The sequence below is a fragment of the Lampetra fluviatilis genome, chromosome 28 (genome assembly GCF_964198595.1).
Source record: "Lampetra fluviatilis chromosome 28, kcLamFluv1.1, whole genome shotgun sequence".
NCBI lineage: Eukaryota > Metazoa > Chordata > Hyperoartia > Petromyzontiformes > Petromyzontidae > Lampetra > Lampetra fluviatilis.
Genome location: NC_136302.1, coordinates 8066830 through 8086689, shown reverse-complemented (window position 1 = coordinate 8086689; position 19860 = coordinate 8066830). Strand labels below are relative to the sequence as shown.

At 44.2% G+C, this 19860-nt stretch overlaps 1 protein-coding gene across 1 annotated transcript in view; it reads left to right on the top strand.

Annotated features, from left to right (window-relative positions):
* The window catches only part of LOC144942740 (phosphatidylinositol 4,5-bisphosphate 3-kinase catalytic subunit delta isoform-like), a 72096-nt gene that overhangs the window by 20615 nt on the left and 31621 nt on the right, over positions 1-19860 (top strand). The window contains exons 3-6 of the mRNA XM_078869614.1: positions 1592-1820; positions 9189-9430; positions 10240-10422; positions 15523-15678. Of these exons, the coding sequence (XP_078725740.1) occupies positions 1592-1820; positions 9189-9430; positions 10240-10422; positions 15523-15678 (810 nt within the window). The remainder of the gene's footprint in view (positions 1-1591; positions 1821-9188; positions 9431-10239; positions 10423-15522; positions 15679-19860) is intronic.

The following is a 19860-nucleotide window of genomic DNA, read 5'->3' as shown; positions in this document are numbered from 1 at the left end:
ACCAAGAAGATGAATCCCTGCAGTCACGAAAGCTTTAAATCGAAAATTAAGTTAATGAGTCAAGTTGATGCCTCAATGGCATTAATACCTGCGTATTTAACACCAGACCGCAGTGGATTTTTTTCACAATACCGTTGTTATGCTGCTCACAGTTGTGCCAGCTTGTGTGTAAGGCTTTGACCAGTGCCTGACACCGACAACGTGGTTTATTTTTTAAGAATAAAATAATCGGCCACGACAAACAATATTTCCATCTTACTTGGCAGGAATTTCACATCAGCTTCCTAATAATTGCAACTCTATCGAAGACGCCTGACTTCAATATGCGCTAGCACATCCTGGAAAATACGTCATCATAATCATCATCATCATCATTCAACTTTTCTCCTTTGTCTAAAAATAACCCTTCTCTAAAACACTTTTCCTTCCGAGATCTGCCCTGCCACATTTGTACAGCCTCTTAATATCGCAATGGGGATGCTTTATGATGCAAATTGTATTGGAGAGGATCTTTAAGCAACATTCTTACAGATGAATCTTGCTTCGGTAACTGTTCAAAAACACAAAGCGACGCTTTATTTAACCATTTACCAATGCACATAACCAAATCAGCCAATCTTATCTGGTCAAGGAAGCTAAGCAGGATGAAGTCACTTGGATGGCCAACCACCATGCATAAGATAAGCATTATAGACTACTCCTGCACCATGTTGTGGGCAGCAGAGGGCAATGCAACACAATCTATTGTTGTACTCTACTTCTATGTGTATACTGCACTTCTCCACTCCCACAACTCTGCTCCCTTTACTCTTTGTTTTTTTTTTCGGTAAAGTCACGTAGGTGAAAACAAAATAAAATAAAGCAACTAAATTTTTTTATTTGATTTAGTTTTCACCTACGTGACTTTACCGAAAAAAAACAAAGAGTATGGATCCTTGCAGTCACGAAAACTTCAAATCTAGAATCTGCTCCCTTTCTTCACCAACCTTCACTAAACGGCGTGGGTACGTCAGGTCAAATTACCTCCACGATCCACGTGGGTGGGGGGGGGGAGGCCCTCCAGCATTACCTTTAAACATTCAGCTGGAGCCGACTCTCAACACACCATAGGCCAACGTCCCATCCAGTGCCTGTGAACGCTCATACCCCTACACTAGTATCCACATTCCATTGTCACATCTTAGCCAAGCCAGCACGAGTCCCTCACGGTTCAAGGTGGTTTTCCACTGGCCATTTGCTTTGCCGAGCCGGAACTAAACGATGATACGTTGTCCTCACAAGACATTGTTATCTGGCTCAAGGCCAAGCAGGGCCAGGGGAGGTGCTAATGATGTGCTCATTGCGTGTGACATGAGTCGGTAAACCATGAGGATACAGCGACACGACGTCATGTACATCCGTTCACTGCGTGTGGTGTCAGTGGCTCGGCTCAGCTTTTGCAGTGGAAAAACAACCTGGCGCCTTCTGAGCCGTGCTGGGCTTGGCTTGGCACTTGTCCTGGCGCGGCTAGCGTTGTTCCAACTGATCGCTCATTCTGTTGTTGCTGCTGCTGCTGCTGCTGTTGTTGTTTTCTCCGCTTCATTGCTTACAGCTCGTGTGGGTCCAGGCCAAGTTGTACCCGCTCTTCTCGCTGCTCAACGAGCCCGAGGCCTACGTGTTCACATGCATCAACCAGGCGGCGGAGCAGGAGGAGCTGGAGGAGGAGAGCCGCCGCCTCTGCGACGTGCGGCCATGCTTCCCCATGCTACGCCTCGTGCTGCGGGAGGGCGATCGCGTCGAGCGGCTCCAGAACTCGCAGATCTCCGTTCTCATCGGCCGTGGTGAGCCCTCTCCCCCTCCGCCCCTCTGCTCTCTCGCCGCTCCCTCGCCACTCCCTCGCTCTCCGCGTGTGTGTGTGCCAGCGCGCCGCTGCGTTCCACCTTCTTACCCCTCGCTTGTACCCATCACGTTCACACCTCCGATTATCCACGGTTCGCTACGTACGGTGCGAAAAAAAGTTCTACATCCATGCATATACGTTTTTGCTACACTCTCCCTGTGCGTTAGTGTTCCAGCATCGAACCCAGGTGCTCGTGGCAGTGCCAGCTCAGCGTTCACGACTTTTGAGCAGCCTGATTGCCACAGCGGTGCATGTGTCTTGTTTTAAAAATATATTATTACGACTCGGCACGAGCACAGTACAAGGGAGGAACGGAAACTCCGCAAGCGAAAACCCGAGATCGGCACGGAAGGGCTTAACGAGGGGAGAAGCATGTCTCTTGTTATCGAGAGCTCACCACAGCCAGTGCTGTTGATGTCAACCACACATTGCCATTGCTCTTTTCCTTCTGGTAGATCCCTGTAGGTGTTGACATTTCCTGACCTCCTTGGTCCGTTCTTACAATGTCCCAACAAGCTGGGTGTCTGGCCTTCCCCTTGGTGATCAACCTATGGGTGTCACTACATTCCCTCTAGTGGTGACCTCGTCCATCCTCCATATCTGCTACTCATCTTTATGATAATTTTCTACTTTTTTTTCTTGCCACATACACACTCCTGAACTTACAAGTTGCTTACACGGTCCTTTTACTGGTAGGAACCTCCTGGTTACACCAGCCCACGGGATTATTCTATTCATCCGTCTGTCCATCGTGCATCCAAAAATGGGAGGGGTGGGGCTGGGTGGAGAGGGGAGGGTGGGGAGGGGCTGGGTGGGGAGGGTGGGGAGGGGAGGGTGGTGAGGGGCTGGGTGGGGAGGGGCTGGGTGGGGGGTGGGAGGGGTGGGGCTGGGCGAGGAGGGGCTGGTCACCCCGTGGTGCCCTTAAACGTTTAACCTACGCACGCCGGCTTGTGCCCGCCCTCACAGTCGGCCATATTTGCAGAATACACCACGTCGCCGTTGACCCTGGCCATTGACCGAGCAACCCAACGTTCCTACCAGCTCCCTCTGCAGGAATGTGTTTAAAATCCCGAGTGTCCTCCACATGCACCTATATGACCCATAGAGCAACGTGAACACTTGTTGTTTAAATTTAAATATCACTTTACTCTTCAAAAATAGTTTATATTGTTCATGATAACTTTCTCTGTTAATGCAATGTGTGTCTGGACTCCTTTAAATGCTAAGTGTTGTATTCAGTTTGTTTTTTAAATTCTTTATATTAAGTTCACTTGCTAGCTTGCTTGCGCGCTTACGACCGTGCAAATCTTTTGGTCGTTTTTTAACCCACTTCCCGTGATCCAATCGAGCTGACATTTTGCACACAGACTCGTTGTGTGTGACAATTTATTTTCGTGAATTTTTTTAAATTTTTTTTTTACACTTTTTAGGAAAAAATAAATTATATTTAATTACCAATTGCTTAATGGTGGCAGGCAATCATCTGACCCATAGGTGGCAGCCATCTCAAGCCAGAGGACGAGAGGACTCTAGCCGCCACACATATAAAGGATTTATAGTGAAAAACTTTGTTTTTAAATCCTTTATTTAACTTCCATTCAGTCCACACTTTCTTAATGTATGGGTCATAGAGCTGCACTTGAATACGGCAGCTAGAAAAGCTGCTGGTCCTTGAACACATGTGTATTTGAAGGATGCTAGGAATTTCATTGTAGAATAGGGAAAATAACTTGAGCTTCGGAATAAAACGTGGCAGGAAAGTATTGTATATATAAGAAGGGGAAGGGTAGGTTGCATTTGGTGGGATAAAATATGCAGGATGGAGGAGGGCAGGTTACCAAGAGAGGCATTTGAGAGGCACCCAGAGGTTGGCGACCAAGGGGAAAACGTTAATCCAGATGGCAGTATACTGTAAGAGCAGACCTTGGAGCAGGGATGTGGACTTTACAACAGCTGTGCAATCTAGCAGAAGGAAGGAAGCGATAACGAGATGTGGTGGCATCCATGGCATTGGCGGTAGTAGCATCACGACCTTGAGCGACGCGGTACAAAAGGTGTCACAGTGTGTAGAGAATCTGCTGCTAGGTGCTTTACGAATTATATACGGCAACATCACATGCACACACATGCATTACAGTGCAACTGTGCCAGTGACATTACCCTGGGACTTGGGCCGGGCTGTAGTGCCCTGCAAGGCCATGTGGCTTGTCACCGACTCGCATGCACTTAGGACAGGTGTACGTACAAAGACAAAGATCCCCCGTATAACCATAACACACTGTTGGGGCGAGTGCTTTTAGCGAGCACCTATGAAAGCCGGGACGGCAAACAAGGGGATGGGGGGCCAGTACCGTGCCCGACCGCCCTTGTCTCCCCAGTGTCGATATTTTTACACACCACACCAGGTACTAATTTTAGGCTAAGTCAACTTAAGGGAGGCCGAAGTCCGGTTCAGATAATTGTCACCGATATTGACCGTGAGCGGGAATTGAACTCGGGTCGCCGGGTTTGTAGCATGGCGGGCTAACCGCTACACTAGCGTTCCCCGCTACACTACATTCGTACAGCACATGTTAAGTCAATGTTTCAGTTGTAATGCATTAGCTTTTCATAGAGCCAGTAATTTAAAATTATTGGCAGACCTGAGCGCTTGTTTATTGGCAGCTAGCGAGCATGTGTTTTTGTGCGGTTGTTTATCACAGCACTTGTTGAAGTGTCGCACCAGGCTCGCAGTGTGAATTGTTAAGAGGCTGATCAACGCGAACAATTATGCACTTGGATGAATGCGTTGTTTTTCCGCTGGGTTCGCACGACCTTTTGGAGATAGTAATCAAAACACCGAGTGCGATTCTAACCGTTGCCCGAGCGACATTGTTAATGCGGCCAAGGCAGCAGTGTGCATATGCTCCGTTTCAGGACCCGGTGTCGGGATGCCTCCGTAAGTGCACACGACTTGCACTCGCGTGTAATGGTATCGCCACGGTGCACTGAAATAGTTGGCAACTGTGATGGATCGGTTTTGCCCAACGTGTATTTGCATGCTGGTTGTATCAATTTTAACACATTCACATGCCCTGTTGTATAACTTATGTGCGATTGCTGTTAAGCATTTCGGCGGCATATTTTTGTTTAGGCCCCAGCGCATAAACTAGCAAGACCCACATTCTGTATGAAAATGTACGTCTCAACTGTAAAATGTAAATACGTTGATTCCATGAAAGAAAACCTATCTATTAAAATAGCAATGGCGTTACAAAATGATTGGGTACGGCAGTGCCGCAGTGGTTAGTGCTTTGCGCTGTTAACCCGGCGACCCGAGTGTGATTCCAGGCCAAGGCCAACATCAGTGGCGAGTTACGTTTGAAATGCTCCTGGGCACCCCTTTCATTGGCCTGTGCTGACCAGTGTGGTGAAGTGTGGTCAACCAACCCACGTGACTGAAAGGCATGGAGAGGCCCTCATCCAACAGTGGATTGACAAAAGGGTTGTACGCGTACACGTTATCTTGATACACAACGTGCCTATGGATATGCGCGCGCACTCACGCATGCGCACGCACACAAATCCGTACGGAATTTTCACGTCATTTTAGGTTTCCAGACCACTTTATGGATGAATATCTTGGCAGTAGACTCTTAACAATTAAAACATTGTGAGAGATGATATTATCACGTGCAATACAGTGTTGTCCTATAGGATTACTTGGAGAGTATTTTCTGTCTATCCTTTGCTGTCAGTCCTCCTCTCGACTCTTAAGTGGTTATCTAGGCATCCGTAGAGACTGGCAGTGGTGAAAGTGGTGACAATGATCCTTGTAGATGTCAAAGTAGGGGTGGCAGAGAGACGTGGTTGTGCGATCGATGGCGTTACAGTGCTGGCTGTGGCCACTGATGCACCGCGTGGTGCCCACACGCGTAGACTCCAAAGGTCGTGTAAGAACATGGGAGATCATAAACCCCGGTTGAACGTATTAAAATCACAGGGTAAGGTCAGGTGAGTTCACACGTTCACGCTAGTCTGCGGGAGGGGTGTGTTCGCTTGGCTGCAGATTAAGAGGTGGATCTAGAAACTTTGCATGGTTGGGGCGAGGGCTGTGGCCCAGACATTTTGAGATTGAAAACAATGGTCCTAAATTTAGAAAGATACCAATAAAGTCTATTTCCTTTTGCAAAAATTAAGATAGAATATCAGTGTTTTCGGTTTTGGAGGGGTGAGGGGGTTGGAATGCTCACATGCCCCCCCCCTCAGCCCTTAGATTTTGCACGGCCGCAGATGTTGTCACTAGGTACAAACACCACATCATCTACCTTGTCGCAATGAATGGTTGTTGTTCGAATATCAATTTTTATTGCACAATCGTTTACGGAATCAATTTCTGATATCAAACGTCATGGGATCGATAGGCGAACCCAGTCGGTTCGAGTGACGTTCAAACCAGTTGGCACGCAGTGACAAGATAATGTTCAACCCCCATGGTGATTCCAGTGTGATTTGTCACGTGACAAACCATTACGTTTACAGCAACGCTGCCGTATATCGGTTATTGGGATTTTTTTGACCGTGCTTCACCCATGCTGGTCAGTGGGGGTTGGTTAGGTCAACAATCCCAATCTGTAATATTGGAAACCGTTTGTTTCATTGTAAATAAATACACTTGTTTAAAAACGTATCCCAGACATTCAACCATTCGTATGCATTGCCATTTGTTATGGCCAGGTAACTAAAACGTGGCACGGACTAAAATGAATGTGCATGACCTGGACTCTCCGTATGCCACCATTAACAGTCAACTGGGTATATCCATACTCTTAGGTTTTTTCGGTAAAGTCACGTAGGTAAAATAAATAAATAAATAGAAAATACTACTAAATGACAATAAATACATTTTTAGTTTTCATTTTATTTGTATTTTATTATTTTTAAATGTTTAGTTATTTTCATTTTTTATTTTCTTTTAATACTATTATTTTTTACCTACGTGACTTTACTGAAAAAACCTAAGAGTATGAATCCTTGCAGCCACGAAAGCTTCAAATCTGGAAAAAAGCTAAGAGTATGAATCCTTGCAGCCACAAAAGCTTCAAATCTGGGTATATCCAGTATTAAGAGATTGTTTTGATGAACAACATTATCCAAATGACATTGAATACACCTTAGTCGTGTACGTGACCAAGACAGTTCAATGTTAAGTCCTGAAGCATTCTGTTACCCTAACAGCGGTGTGTTGCATGGTGCAATTAAAGTCTTGTTTAAAAAGAACAAAACATCTAATCGATTTTCTTCGATTTTGTCGATTTAAACGTATTAACTTGACTCAACTGCAACGTCCAAACATCTATTAGAGCTTGTGTGAGGATTCTCAGCTTTGCTGTAAAAATACATCTTCATTAATTAGCTCGCCAATGTGTTTTTGGGTTGCATCACGTGTCATTTGGCATGATAAGAGACATTTCACTCCACGTGTTGTGAGCTTCTTGGGGAACTGAACAGTTCAGTTCCCGAAGAAGTGAAATGTCGGATGCCCTAGTCGGTACAGGTTAACGCAACACGTAAAATAACACGAAGCAGCCAAAATATACACTTGTAAAAACTAAACACTTTTTAAGCGATCTCGTCACTTACATTAAATAGTTTTATCAAATGAGGTGGGTCATCGTTACGCAACGGCATGTTTCCAAAGTTTCCTGAAGAAGCCCCCAGAATGTGTCGCGCAAATCATCAGGCATCACTCCTAACGACGCGTCACAACCTGAAAACACATCGGAACTGCTACACAGCATGACCGCACACACACACACAATAACAAAGACCTACACTGTAGTTATCTCCTAATTAATTGCTCGTTCGGATACACGCATTGGCACTCGAGCTCAGCGGCTGGCACGGGAATTTTGCACGTGGGAGTTGCCCGAGCGCCGTGTGACGTAGGTCCTGTTTTCGTGTTGTTTAATTCTGAGTAGAGTGCGAAGTGGTGCGGTGACCCGTTTATCGGACGACTTCACACCAGTTGCGGGCAGGAAGTGATCTCAGCATTGGGGCCCCAACAGTGGAAAGTCTTTTTTTTTAAATAAGAAATAAATAATAATTTAAGTAGAAACTGGTGTGGCGTGGCCTGACCGAAAAACCATGCTGTGGTTTGTCCAGATAAATAACAAGAATAGCGCAGAACTCGCCTGCAGCTTAAACTTTTACATACACTTGTCGACAAACATGTTTTCTCTTTATATACGCGTTATGTGAGGTGGCATTGTAATGCTTAAATGAGTGCCTGCTGCTGCATTGCATACCCCGAACATACTCGGAAGTTGGAAATTCCAGCAATGCAATTGTGAAGTTTCGGCAAACATGCCATATGTATATTGTTATATGGGCACAATTAGTGCCGAATAAATTGCCACCATTGACTGTTAGCAAGCCTATTTTTGTGTGAGGTTTAACTTAACTTTGTTTTATGACATTCACATTTTTCCTATGTTGTGGATTCATTTCCATTACGATGGGAATGTTGTTTTGCACAAGAAATATTTAAAATTATTTATTTCTAAAATACCTTCCAGTCTAGACTGATGACTTCATGTAGGCATTTTCTCATGACCGAGATAAATAATAAAGTATAGGTAGCAATGGACACATACTCTTTGGTTTTTTCGGTAAAGTCACGTAGGTAAAAAATAAAATAAAATAAATGAAAACAACTAATTTAGTTGTTTTAATTTCTCTTATTTAATATGAATCCTTGCATATTAGCAAATAATCTCTTTCATAATATTTTCCAGGCCTGACATAGCTGTACTGAGCTCGGAAAAAAACAAAGCTTCTGCCAGGCTAATATTTCTGTCGTTGCTACTGCTGCAGATAGATGATGGCTGTAGATTAAGAAACAATATCGAGTACAAAGTTTCATCCGTTACTCACCGGGCTCTGACAGAACAGTCTCGGCCATCTACCTCTTTGAATAGCTCGCAGTTCGCAAACCTAATCAGACGTTGGCGATTGGCCGGCAAATCCTTGCTCGTAATTCCGTCGACCTGAACCGTAGTGGCCGGCAGAGCGTTGCGAGTCGCCTCTCCGTCAGTCTGGAACGCTCTGCCGGTTGACAACTTTCGATCCATCCGATCTTACGAAACGTTCCAAAGAAAGACTTTACAAACATTGTTTCGCGCGTGATCGATAGTCGCCGCTGTCCACTACGCTCGAGCTTCGACACAGGAGGTCAGCCTCGCGACGCTGTCTCTTAAATACGGCACTGGACAAATAAGTGGTGCTTGTTGTTAAAGCGTTATCCCCGCGCATGTTTACGGGCGTGCAGGTCTGCACGAGTTCGATGCGCTCAAGAGCCCCGAGGTGAATGACTTCCGCACGAACATGCGACAGCTGAGCGAGAAGAAGGTGCTTGAGCGGCAGGGCCAGAGCTGGCAGGAGTGGCTTCAGTACAGCCAGCCGCCCATCCTGGAGCCCACCGACAGGCTGCCAGAGCTGTGCAGCAACCGGCTCCACCGACCCAACCTCATCGTGTGCATTTCCTTCGAGAAAAGCCAGCTTTCTTGCTCCGTAGGCTTCACATCGCACGCACATCCCCCCCCCCCCGATCCCAACCCCAACAGCGGAGCGGGAGTGAATTATGCCGACCATCAACATCGCCAAAAGATATCCACGGTTTATGAGCGTAAAAAGCCATTTTAAGCGATTGATTTTCGCATCATTCCTGCTTAGGAGGAATAAAATGATTCGTCAATTCATTGTTGAGCATCGAACCTTGTGGATCGAATAATACACATGAGTGTATGTATTTAGTATTCGTGAAATTGATATGACAAATGGTATGACAATGTTACGTTTGTGTTAATGGAGCAACTAAAACTATATAAACTAGACAGAAAAGTGGGAAACAATTAAAACGAGATAAGGAGCATGCGGCCAAAAATAATAAATTCTCGAACCGAGTTGTGTCATTGAATCATGACAGTTTAACAAATCGCTTTTGGAAGACGCACGCAGCTCTCTTTCTTTAGTCTTCGTCGCAATATTCACAGTTCCTGATGACATCGGTGCCTCAGTGAGTCAATGGTTCTTGAGAATGCGCTGCAAGATTCAATTGCTCGATGAAAATTGATTCCACACGCTCACAATATTCAAATCTAATCACGTGTGTAAGAATGGATGCTTTTCGAATCGTGTACGTTGTCCATAACGCATGTGTTAATGCGGCCCCTTTCAGCCACTAGAGGCTGCTACATCGATCGCTATGGGTGGCGGGAGAAGGGGGGGTCAAGTGTTTTATGCCCAGGTTAGCCTTGCGGTCAATGCGTTCTCTCCACTCAGCCAGATTTTCCCCTTTGTGTCTCACGTGTCCTACGTAGGAGAGCTTCTCAGTGCAGGTGTCTGTGTCGGCACTGCCTCTGAAGCTGAAGACGGAGGCCTTGCGCAAACGGCTCAGCGTTCATCAGCCCCAGTACACGAGCGAGGGGCACGATGACTTTGTGCTGAAAGTGACTCGGGCCAACGAGTACATCTACGGGGATTATCCACTCAGCCAGTTCCAGGTGGGGCCCAGCACTGACACTGTGTTTGTTTAGTCCACTGGACTGCGATCTTTGCTGTCAACATTGCCGCGAAGTTTATTGTCATCGAGGTGTCAGGGTGGCTCGGAGGTCAGAGCGCTGCTGAGCTTGGCAGGGCACAGTTGCTTCTGTCGAGCCCCGGCAGCATAGGGAGCTGATAGGCTGCTCAGCCTGTTCAGCGATGACTGCACAAAAATAATTTTACTCTAATTCTGTTTTTTTGCTTCAGTTGGCTATATTACAACACTGAGAATGATGATATGGGTTTAACTGTCATGCCATTAACATTACCCTCATGTGGTAGAGTGGGTACGAAAGTGGGAACCTTTGCTCTATGTACTAGGTCATTTTAAGGGATTTCAGAGGTAGCTCTGTGATATCCACTTCCATGGGCCATTCTCATCAACCGCAAACTCCCTCCTATCTAACCATAGGTCCACCAACTTAATCTGCAATACGATAATTTTTACAAAAGCGTTGGTGCAGTGGCACAGCGGTAAGCGCATTGGGAGATAATGTGTTAAATTATGAATATGGTGAAGTATGGCCAAACATCCCCTACGACCAACATTACATGAAGGGATGGGTTGGGGGTAGTGGGGGTCCTTAATCCAGTAGTGAATTGACAATGTGCTCTGAATTATGTAATTGTTATTATGTTTGGCGGAGTCACCGGGCAGGCCTGTAGGTATCGACCTCAGAGCCAGTCGGCTCTTCCAAAATCTTCTTGGTGGTTGTCGGCTTGGATCTGTCCTCAGCCCAGCTTTCAGCGGGCACAATCATTATAACTTTGACCACTATTCAGTACATTACACTATATCATCTTGTGTTTTTGCTTTTCAATACTGTTACAATGCTTTCCTTGTTTCCAAAGCCTTTCGCAATAGTTGTATATGTATGTTCTCTCCTACAATACTTTTCCTATTCTGTATTAATTAGTTCATTGATCCTCATTCAGAATTTTGTGCAACCAACATTTTTTCAATGCTTGGGAAAAATGTTTATCAAAGTGTTTTTTTTTTCCCTTAGGCGTATTCATTTAACATAATTCATGATCATGTACAAAACCCCACGAACTCAATTTGATTGAAAACTTTACCAACAGTATCGATAACAGCTAGACGTAACGTTACACTTAATCTTAACACCACTCGCCCCCTTTAACTTATCGTTGCTACTAAAATTAACCCTCACTCTACCGCACGAATCTATCATCACCCCTAACCTCAATACCAACCACAACACTGATACAGATAGACAGGCAGCAGCTGTTCTCAGTGTTGTGCTGCTGCTGCTGCTTGTAACTTGGCTGTTGTTTCGAAATGCACAAGTCGGACGAGTGTTTTCATTGAACGGCACGAAGTGGGTTGATGTACCCACTTCAGTTTGACTTGCTCACTGGAATGCAATGTGGAGGGAAAATGAGACGCTGTGCGAAGAGAGCCATGTGGTCTGTGCATTGGTTGTGGGGCACAAGTTAATGAGTTAATGGGCTTCAGAAATGCTCTTGTTTGAGTGCAGCGGCTGACACACGTTCGCAGTTAGTGCAATGGTAACGGCCACAGCTGTTTTATTTATTCTGTGGGAGACCCCTGTTCTCACATCACCACATTTTCACATAAACCTCGGGGGAATATTTTTGGGATTTGTTTTTTACGTTGTCAGTAAATTAATATTACATTGTGAAAATATGTGGGGTGCTCTCTGGTGATGCATTGGTTATCACCCGACCATTGATAACATTGGTGGTGAGTGACATCTGAACCATTCCTGGGTTGCGCCCCACCTTCCACCAGCCCACACCAACCTATACTGGTCAGCATGGTGAAGTATGGTCAAATAACCCCCGTGGCCAACATGGCATGGGGAGGCCTTCATCCAGCAGTAGATTTACAAAGGGCTGTCTATTACTTTATCTTTCTTGCCATCAGATGTAGTTTTGTGAAATTAAGTTTTCCATTCAGAGTTGGCCACATGCGTCTCCAAATCCACGCTTTCTTCAACGACTCACCTGTGCTCTGTGGCTCTTTTCTCCAGAAATTATTTATTTACAGCAATCGTTATACACAGTTTGGCTGGTATTACATTAATCATTAACTCCGTTCTCGCTCGCTCCCACATAGGAGCTGTATAACTCACCCTTTCATATGTTTTCCATTTAACTTACAATTTGTAGCGAACTTGAAAACATGTTTTTTGCCAAATAGTGTTTTTTTTTTTCTGTCATCTCCGCGAGTCGGAAGGTTACAGCTGGGGGTCCTTACAGCTGGGTTCAGTCTATCCTCTGTTAACAATCGCAGTGCCCCGGCGTACTGTGCTGCGAACCCGGCGACCTTCGTTCGACTCCTTGCCGTGGCTGAAGCCACTGGCAAGTGATATCCGAACCGGGCCTTCGCCTCCATTTCACGAATCTACGCTGATCAGCGTTGTGAAGTGGGGTCATCGAGCCCCCCATGACAGCACGGCATTGGCAAGAGGCCTTCGGCCAACAGTGGATTAACAAAGGGCTGTAATTCATTATAATGATCATTATTGTTCCATCGCCACTGGGCCACAGCATGATGTAGAGAGATTACAGGGCCTGGCATGGTAGCTTTGTGACCCGGGTCACTCTTGCGTTTGAGACTAGCCCTGGTCTCTTGAGTTCCCTGCTGGCTAAACAAATCAACTTGATGTTGCGTGTCTCACCTAGAAATGTTTCACATACCCCCTAGAGATCACACACGTATCCCCGTAGAGACCTCACACATACCCCCTAGAGATCTCACACACGTACCTCCTTGAGATGTCACGTGCACACCCCTAGAGATGTCACGTGTACACAACTTTTTTGACCCACTCCCGTAGACCTCACAACGGCTCAACTGTACATCTGTGCAGGGCCCTGTAGACCTTGTAGCAAATACAACCCAATACGTGTTGTGTTGTGCAAATAAACCTTTGCACAATACGGGTAATTAATAATATTAACGTGAGATTTATATCTTTATTTTTTTTTATTTCCCAATATTTTAAGTGCTCGAAAAAATAAACTATTCTTAGCATTTTGTCAAAGGATTTGACACTTTGAAAAACACATGTTATATTGTGTTTTATTGTTTTGGTGATAGATAAAAATATCATGGGGCGTAAGAGTAAAACATTAATAACCATGACTTGATTATGCATTACAATGCGCTTGTTTTTATACATTATTAAAACAAACGATCTAAAATAACAAATATGCATGTACGATTACATATATTGCATACCACTGAATCGGTAAATCTCTCCGAATGGGCCTATACTTATCAGATTGTACAAGTTAAGCGGAGTTAAGGTTGTTTGGACCTTTAGAATAGACAGCGGTTGTTGTCGTCTTAGGGTGTGAGGTGTCCAGGAGATGGCAGTACATACAGCATTGGGTTTTTTAATCTGTCCGTCGAAGGCTTCGCCGTATTAACCCCCTCGTCGTATACGTGATGAATTTTTTAAAATTTTATTTGTGGGAACTGGTTTCCTCCCCACATTGCCACACAGCTGGCAGAAAAAAATTCTTGTGGCTTTGTTTTGCAAGGTAAATTTTGTAGAGGGCTTCATTAACACATACAGTACATTGTAAGTCGTTGCTTAACGCATGTTCACACAGCACATTTTCCCTATAACCTTGTTCTTCAACCCGGGAATACTATGACTGAATGCTGACTTTATAGTGCAGATGTGATTCAAATGTGCAACGTTTTTACACATTTATGCATGCCTCGCAATGTATATACAGTAATTCCTCACTTAACGCATTTTCGCTTAACGTGGCACTTTTCAGGAACGCATATACTGTGTTTAAATGAGGAATAACTGTACATTGTTCATGCATACACTTGGTGGGGATTTTTTTTTTTTTACAGAAGTTTGTAGAATGTAGCAGTTTTCACTGGACATATTGTTTCACCCGTCATAGTTTACCGCTTATACATGGGCAGGGTTTCCTAGCCTCTAAAATGTACAATTGATCCGTGTGGTCCGTCCGCCCAACTCACTGCTGAAGCCAGCCATGTGACTTTGAAAGGGTGGTTGGGCTTAGTTGCTTCACAGCTATTACACCTGGCCCCGTATTAACCAGGATTCATTACGCTTGTTGATTTTGCGTGCCGACTTAATATTTCCCACAACTGTGTGCAAGAGCAGAGCGGCTGTTGCACTCCTGATGGCACTTCCATACTAAACGCCCCACTTTAAATTGTGTTGAACGGCACCCACCTTGTGACAAACTCTGCAGCCCTCATCAGTGGATGCGTTAACAAGCGGGGATTACCAGGTGTACGAAATTACAGAGGGAGCTAGACGGCTCTGTTGAAGCGATAAAAAATGTATGAATGTATCCCGTTTGATCTGCCACAATCTCATTGATCGCGTCTAATTTCGTACATATTTTATTTTCACTATTCATGCGATGAGTTGTAATTTGCACTTTAAACATTGTCCTAATGAATACTGTAGAGTTTTGCATGTGAATATAAAATATATATATCAAAGTCACTTATTTCCTGTTAAAATCCCATTAACGCTGATACCTTTGATGTAAGGGAGATGTGCAAGTCATGTTCGTGTTGTAGCTGTATTTGATCATTTTGCTTATGATCAAATCTCCCAGAATGCTCCTCGTCTCGTCAGATCTCAGAAACTAAGTGGGTTTGAGCCTGGATAGTGCTGTGATGGGCACCCATCGTGCATTACAAGTGGTATAGGCTGCTGCTGGTGGGGCTATGTTGTGGGTAACAGTGTAGTGCAGGACAATCTGCGGGACAATCCACTGTTGTACTGTGCTTCTCTGCCCATATCTTTACTTATTGCCTTCAGCAACCCACACTGACCAGCACGGTGAAGTATAGTTAAATAACCTCCGTGACCCACATGGCATGGGGGAGGCCCTTGTCAAATTGCTGCACATATACACGCACGCACGTGTCAATATATTACCACTTCTAAATGCAACTAAGGATGAGCAGTGAATTGGCTACGCGATGGTGGTAATAATAATGCGTTAAAGTCATATTTAATTTCCTGTTCTCAACATAACCCGTTCTGCCCCATCCGCTGACGCAGTACATCCGCAACTGTATCTACGCCGAGACCAACCCAAGCCTCACCATGGTGCACAGCTCCACAATCGTCAAACTCTTCCAGGCCGAAACAAACATGGAGGTCGTGAGCAGAGCTCGCTCAGCCTCCAAGCCACCCTCGCTGCCTGTGAAAAACAAGGTGAGTTCGGTACATTGGGAGGGTTGGGGGCGGCGAGAAAGGGCTGCCCTTTGGCCCATAAACAACTTCGTTTTCGTAATCAGCGGCAGCATCAGCATCAGCATGAGCGGCACAAGAGCACCAAATTGGTAGGCGGTCGGGGTAGATGGACTGGGGAGTGGTGGTTAATACTTTTGGAGCATTTAACCGGCACCGTTGAGACTCCCGGGATGGAATCCAAGCAGCCGACTGTGATTAAACCGGTTTCTCGAGGGTTTGTGATCTCAACCTAATCGCCAATGAACGTATGTAGAAATCCATGCTTTGTCGCTTAATTTGGCATATTCCAGCGCTTGCATTCTTGATAATTATATTTGTTTAGTTTCCATGCTACAAACACTGTACGGTGTTTGCTGGGTATGTAAAATGTGTTATATCTCATGTGGGTTAGAAGCCTAATGAAGTGACGTTAAGAAGGAAGTAGTTCTTGGTATTAATTTCCCATGGCCATTCACTGACATTCGTCACTGCTCGCTGAGGATTGAAATTTTATTTTATTTTTCATTTCATGCCGAGCACCGTTTGAATATATTTACATGTAAAAACAAAACTGTGCAAAGAAATAAAATAACTTATTCGTGTTGTGGCATTCACTGACATTCATCACTGCTCGCTGAGGATTGAAATTTTATTTTATTTTTCATTTCATGCCGAGCACCGTTTGAATATATTTACATGTAAAAACAAAACTGTGCAAAGAAATAAAATAACTTATTCGTGTTGTGGCATTATCCTCGGCATCTTTACATTATAAGCTGCCTGTTGTTAAACGCCACTGTCCATATTCAAAATAAGATGGCGGCATCCATCGTATATTGATAATGATGCAAACTAAATGAGCGTTTGGCTATCGAACATGAATGGTTTGGCCTTAAAAGTATCGCCTATAATTGGTGTCGGCTTCGACCATCTGATCGATTATCTGGTTATTCGTCTTGTTCCTGGCTGTTTTGCTTGGCCATTAAATATAGATGAGTGTTTGGGAATACATTTTTACGTGTTCATCGTATACATATTGAAAACATGCTAGTATATTAGCTTTGTCATGGGCATTTTAGAATGAGAGAGACTGCGGAGCCTTGCACATTCGCTTGTTTAATTCTAACTGTGGGTGAACGAAATTCACACTGCGATGATTCAGTGGAGGGTCGCGAATCGACTGCAGAATAATTTCGTTAAAACGTTTCAGTGAATGACAGCGCCTGCAGTGGCTGATGTAATATTGGCAAAAGCCGTTTACATGAGACAAATATAAGAACATTCTCAATTTTTCGTGACTGCAAGGATCCATATTCTTTAGTTATTTCGGTAAAGTCACGTAGGTGAAATTTCTATATTTATTTAAAATGTATTTGTTTTTATTTTATTTTTTCACCTATGTGACTTTACCGAAAGAACCAAAGAATATGCAAGAACATTGATTTTTACACGTGTCGTTTGATTGATGCATCATCAGCTTCGTAATCTATATTATACCACGAATTGGTACATGGTTCCACCACGAACTGACCCATACCTCGTTTAAATTACTAACATAAACGAACATTCGAAGTGATTGGTGTGTCAAAAACTTCACTTGGTATATATATATGAATATATCTATGGAGGGTTATAAATCTTACGTACCCAGGTTAAAACTAAAACATCTTGCAGGTGTGAGTGTGGAGTGTGTTCTACTTCCTGCTTGGGTCACTTAGTTTCTGGGAACTCCTCTGTGCTCTATCAGGCTCACTGACAGTCAAACAGCCACCTCTTAGACAGACACGTCTGCACATTCCAAAGTGTGGTGACATCTCTGGGAGGCTCAGCTTACTGTTTTAGAGGAAACACAGCTTACATTCTTTGCTTTTCTTTGTTTCTTTAGGGCATTTTTTGTTGTTTTATGATAATTATTTATTATTCAGATGAGCAGTGAGCATTGAAGCAGTGCTCAGCTCCTGTTTTGTTGTGCCCTGAGCTAGTGGTAGAATTTCCACATTCCAGTTGTGTGGCCAAGCTTCTCCATAGCACAACCACTGTTGACTTCTCCACGAAGTGGTACTAACTTTATTGACCCTGAAGGGATGATCGACTCGGTCACTTTGCAATCAGGATGTGAACTCCCCATGGGACCTTCTGCTTGGTGAGCCCACTCGATCAGCCACCGAGCAACATGGTTTGTTTTATGCATGTATAAAAGGGAAGAAATATGAATGGGTAGATGGTTAAATACGGTGCGTGGTACATCGGCAGACGCCAAGCTTTATAAATAAAAATGTTGGCCTTGTTGCATGCCAAAGTAACAGTACGTTATAAATCACCCGCTTTCTGTTCAACGAGCACTAAAAAAGGTGACTCATTTAGACTTGTGAACGACATTTGTGTTAGATGCCAGTTGAAAGGGCTGCTTTCTCATATAAGCTCAAAGTTTGTAAAGTTAACTTTGGCCTTAAAGTATATACCACACCATATGGTCAGCAGGCTTAAGATCCACATCATCCCTTCTGCTTTCAACATGTGCGGTCATAATCCATTTAAGAAGCTGCGTTAAGACGTCAGCTATCACGAGCCACCAATGAGGCCATGAGCAAATCATATTACTTCACATGTGGACCACACATGTCTATTAAGTAATGGATTTGAAAAGCTGGTGGTTATCGGAGGTGTTGAAACTTAGTGTTTTGCGATTAGCTTTGATACGATACGGTGACTGGTGAAGTCTTTCGACTCTCTAAGCATTGGGTCGTTTAGATTTTCAACTCTATCAAGGGTGCTGTATTAATTAGGCATTGCATGGTCCGCTCCTCTTGCGATTCAATGAATTGTTGTCATCTGAGGTCATGGTTTGTTTCAAGAAGCAATGCATTTTTATTGTAATGAATTCAATATTATTGACATTTTATAGGGTGTCTACATGCAGCCGCATATCCAAACGCTTTACAGGATATAAAGAATGATAGGATTTGGGTACAATGATGGCAATGGACACGGAAAATAAAGTTAAAAGAATACTATAAAATTAGGAAACATTTTAGCCACGTGCACCTTAAAACAAATGATTCTTAAGAGAATATAGCACCTCTAGTGGCTACATTTTGTGAGGGAACCAATTACATGGAACTTATGGGAATCGTAAAGTAATCGATTGTTTAATGTTACATCTCTACATTCATTGTCAGTGTATCTGACCGGGTGGCTTGGCTGTAGAACGAGAGCCGCTCATAACCAGAAAGAAGGTTGTGTGAGTTCAAATCCTGGTTGGGGGTTGACTCGCCCCCATCATTCCTCCAGGGTTGATAAAATTAGTTTAACTTAGCAGGGAAGTCAGCAGTAGTTGTCCTCTAAAGAGTTGCCCCCAGCCATAGAAATATGGAATTTCCATCACTCGCTCAGGACATTCACTTTGACTGACCGCCACTGTAAGAGTCGATTTTAATTGATAGATCATTACATGCCTGGTAATAATCCACGATAACTTGATTAATAGCAGCTAGTTTGTGCTTATGAACAGTTTTTTCAGTAGCTTAGATGGGACCTGGCCTCTTTTAGCATTTATGTCTTGGTATTTATGAGGGTTTGATCAAACTCGGACTATGACGACATCACCCGGAATGTGCCCAATCTTGTTTATGCCCTGGAAGCTTTGCAGATATGAGGTTGGTGGACAGTCCTTGCACGCGTAACCACTGTGCTTAACAGATGGCATTGTGGGCAGCAAAGTGCAGTGCGGGGGACATTTTTTGTTTCTCCTGTATTCCTGTTCTCTCACAGCTCCGATCCCTGCTGTCACCGACTTGCAATGTCCAGTGTGGCGAAGTATGGTCAATTATTCCCCACCCATGACCCACATGGCATGGGCAGCAGATTGTCAAAAGGGCTGTACATGTACGCAGTGAAGCTCCGGTTTGATCGAGCACAGTTCATGGCTCACCGTTTCGGAGACCTGTGTTGGTTTTGGAAATGATTTGCCCGTATAACACGGAGGCTTTCGCGACCCAATATTTTTCATTATAAAGGTTTTATGGGTTAGATCGCGTAAACATGAATGTGTCGTTACCCCACCACCACCCGACACAACCAGTTAGTAAAATTTGTCACGAAAGCGAAACGTGCTGGAGAGTAAACTCACAACATTTACAATTGGAGTACCACGTTTCACTGGTG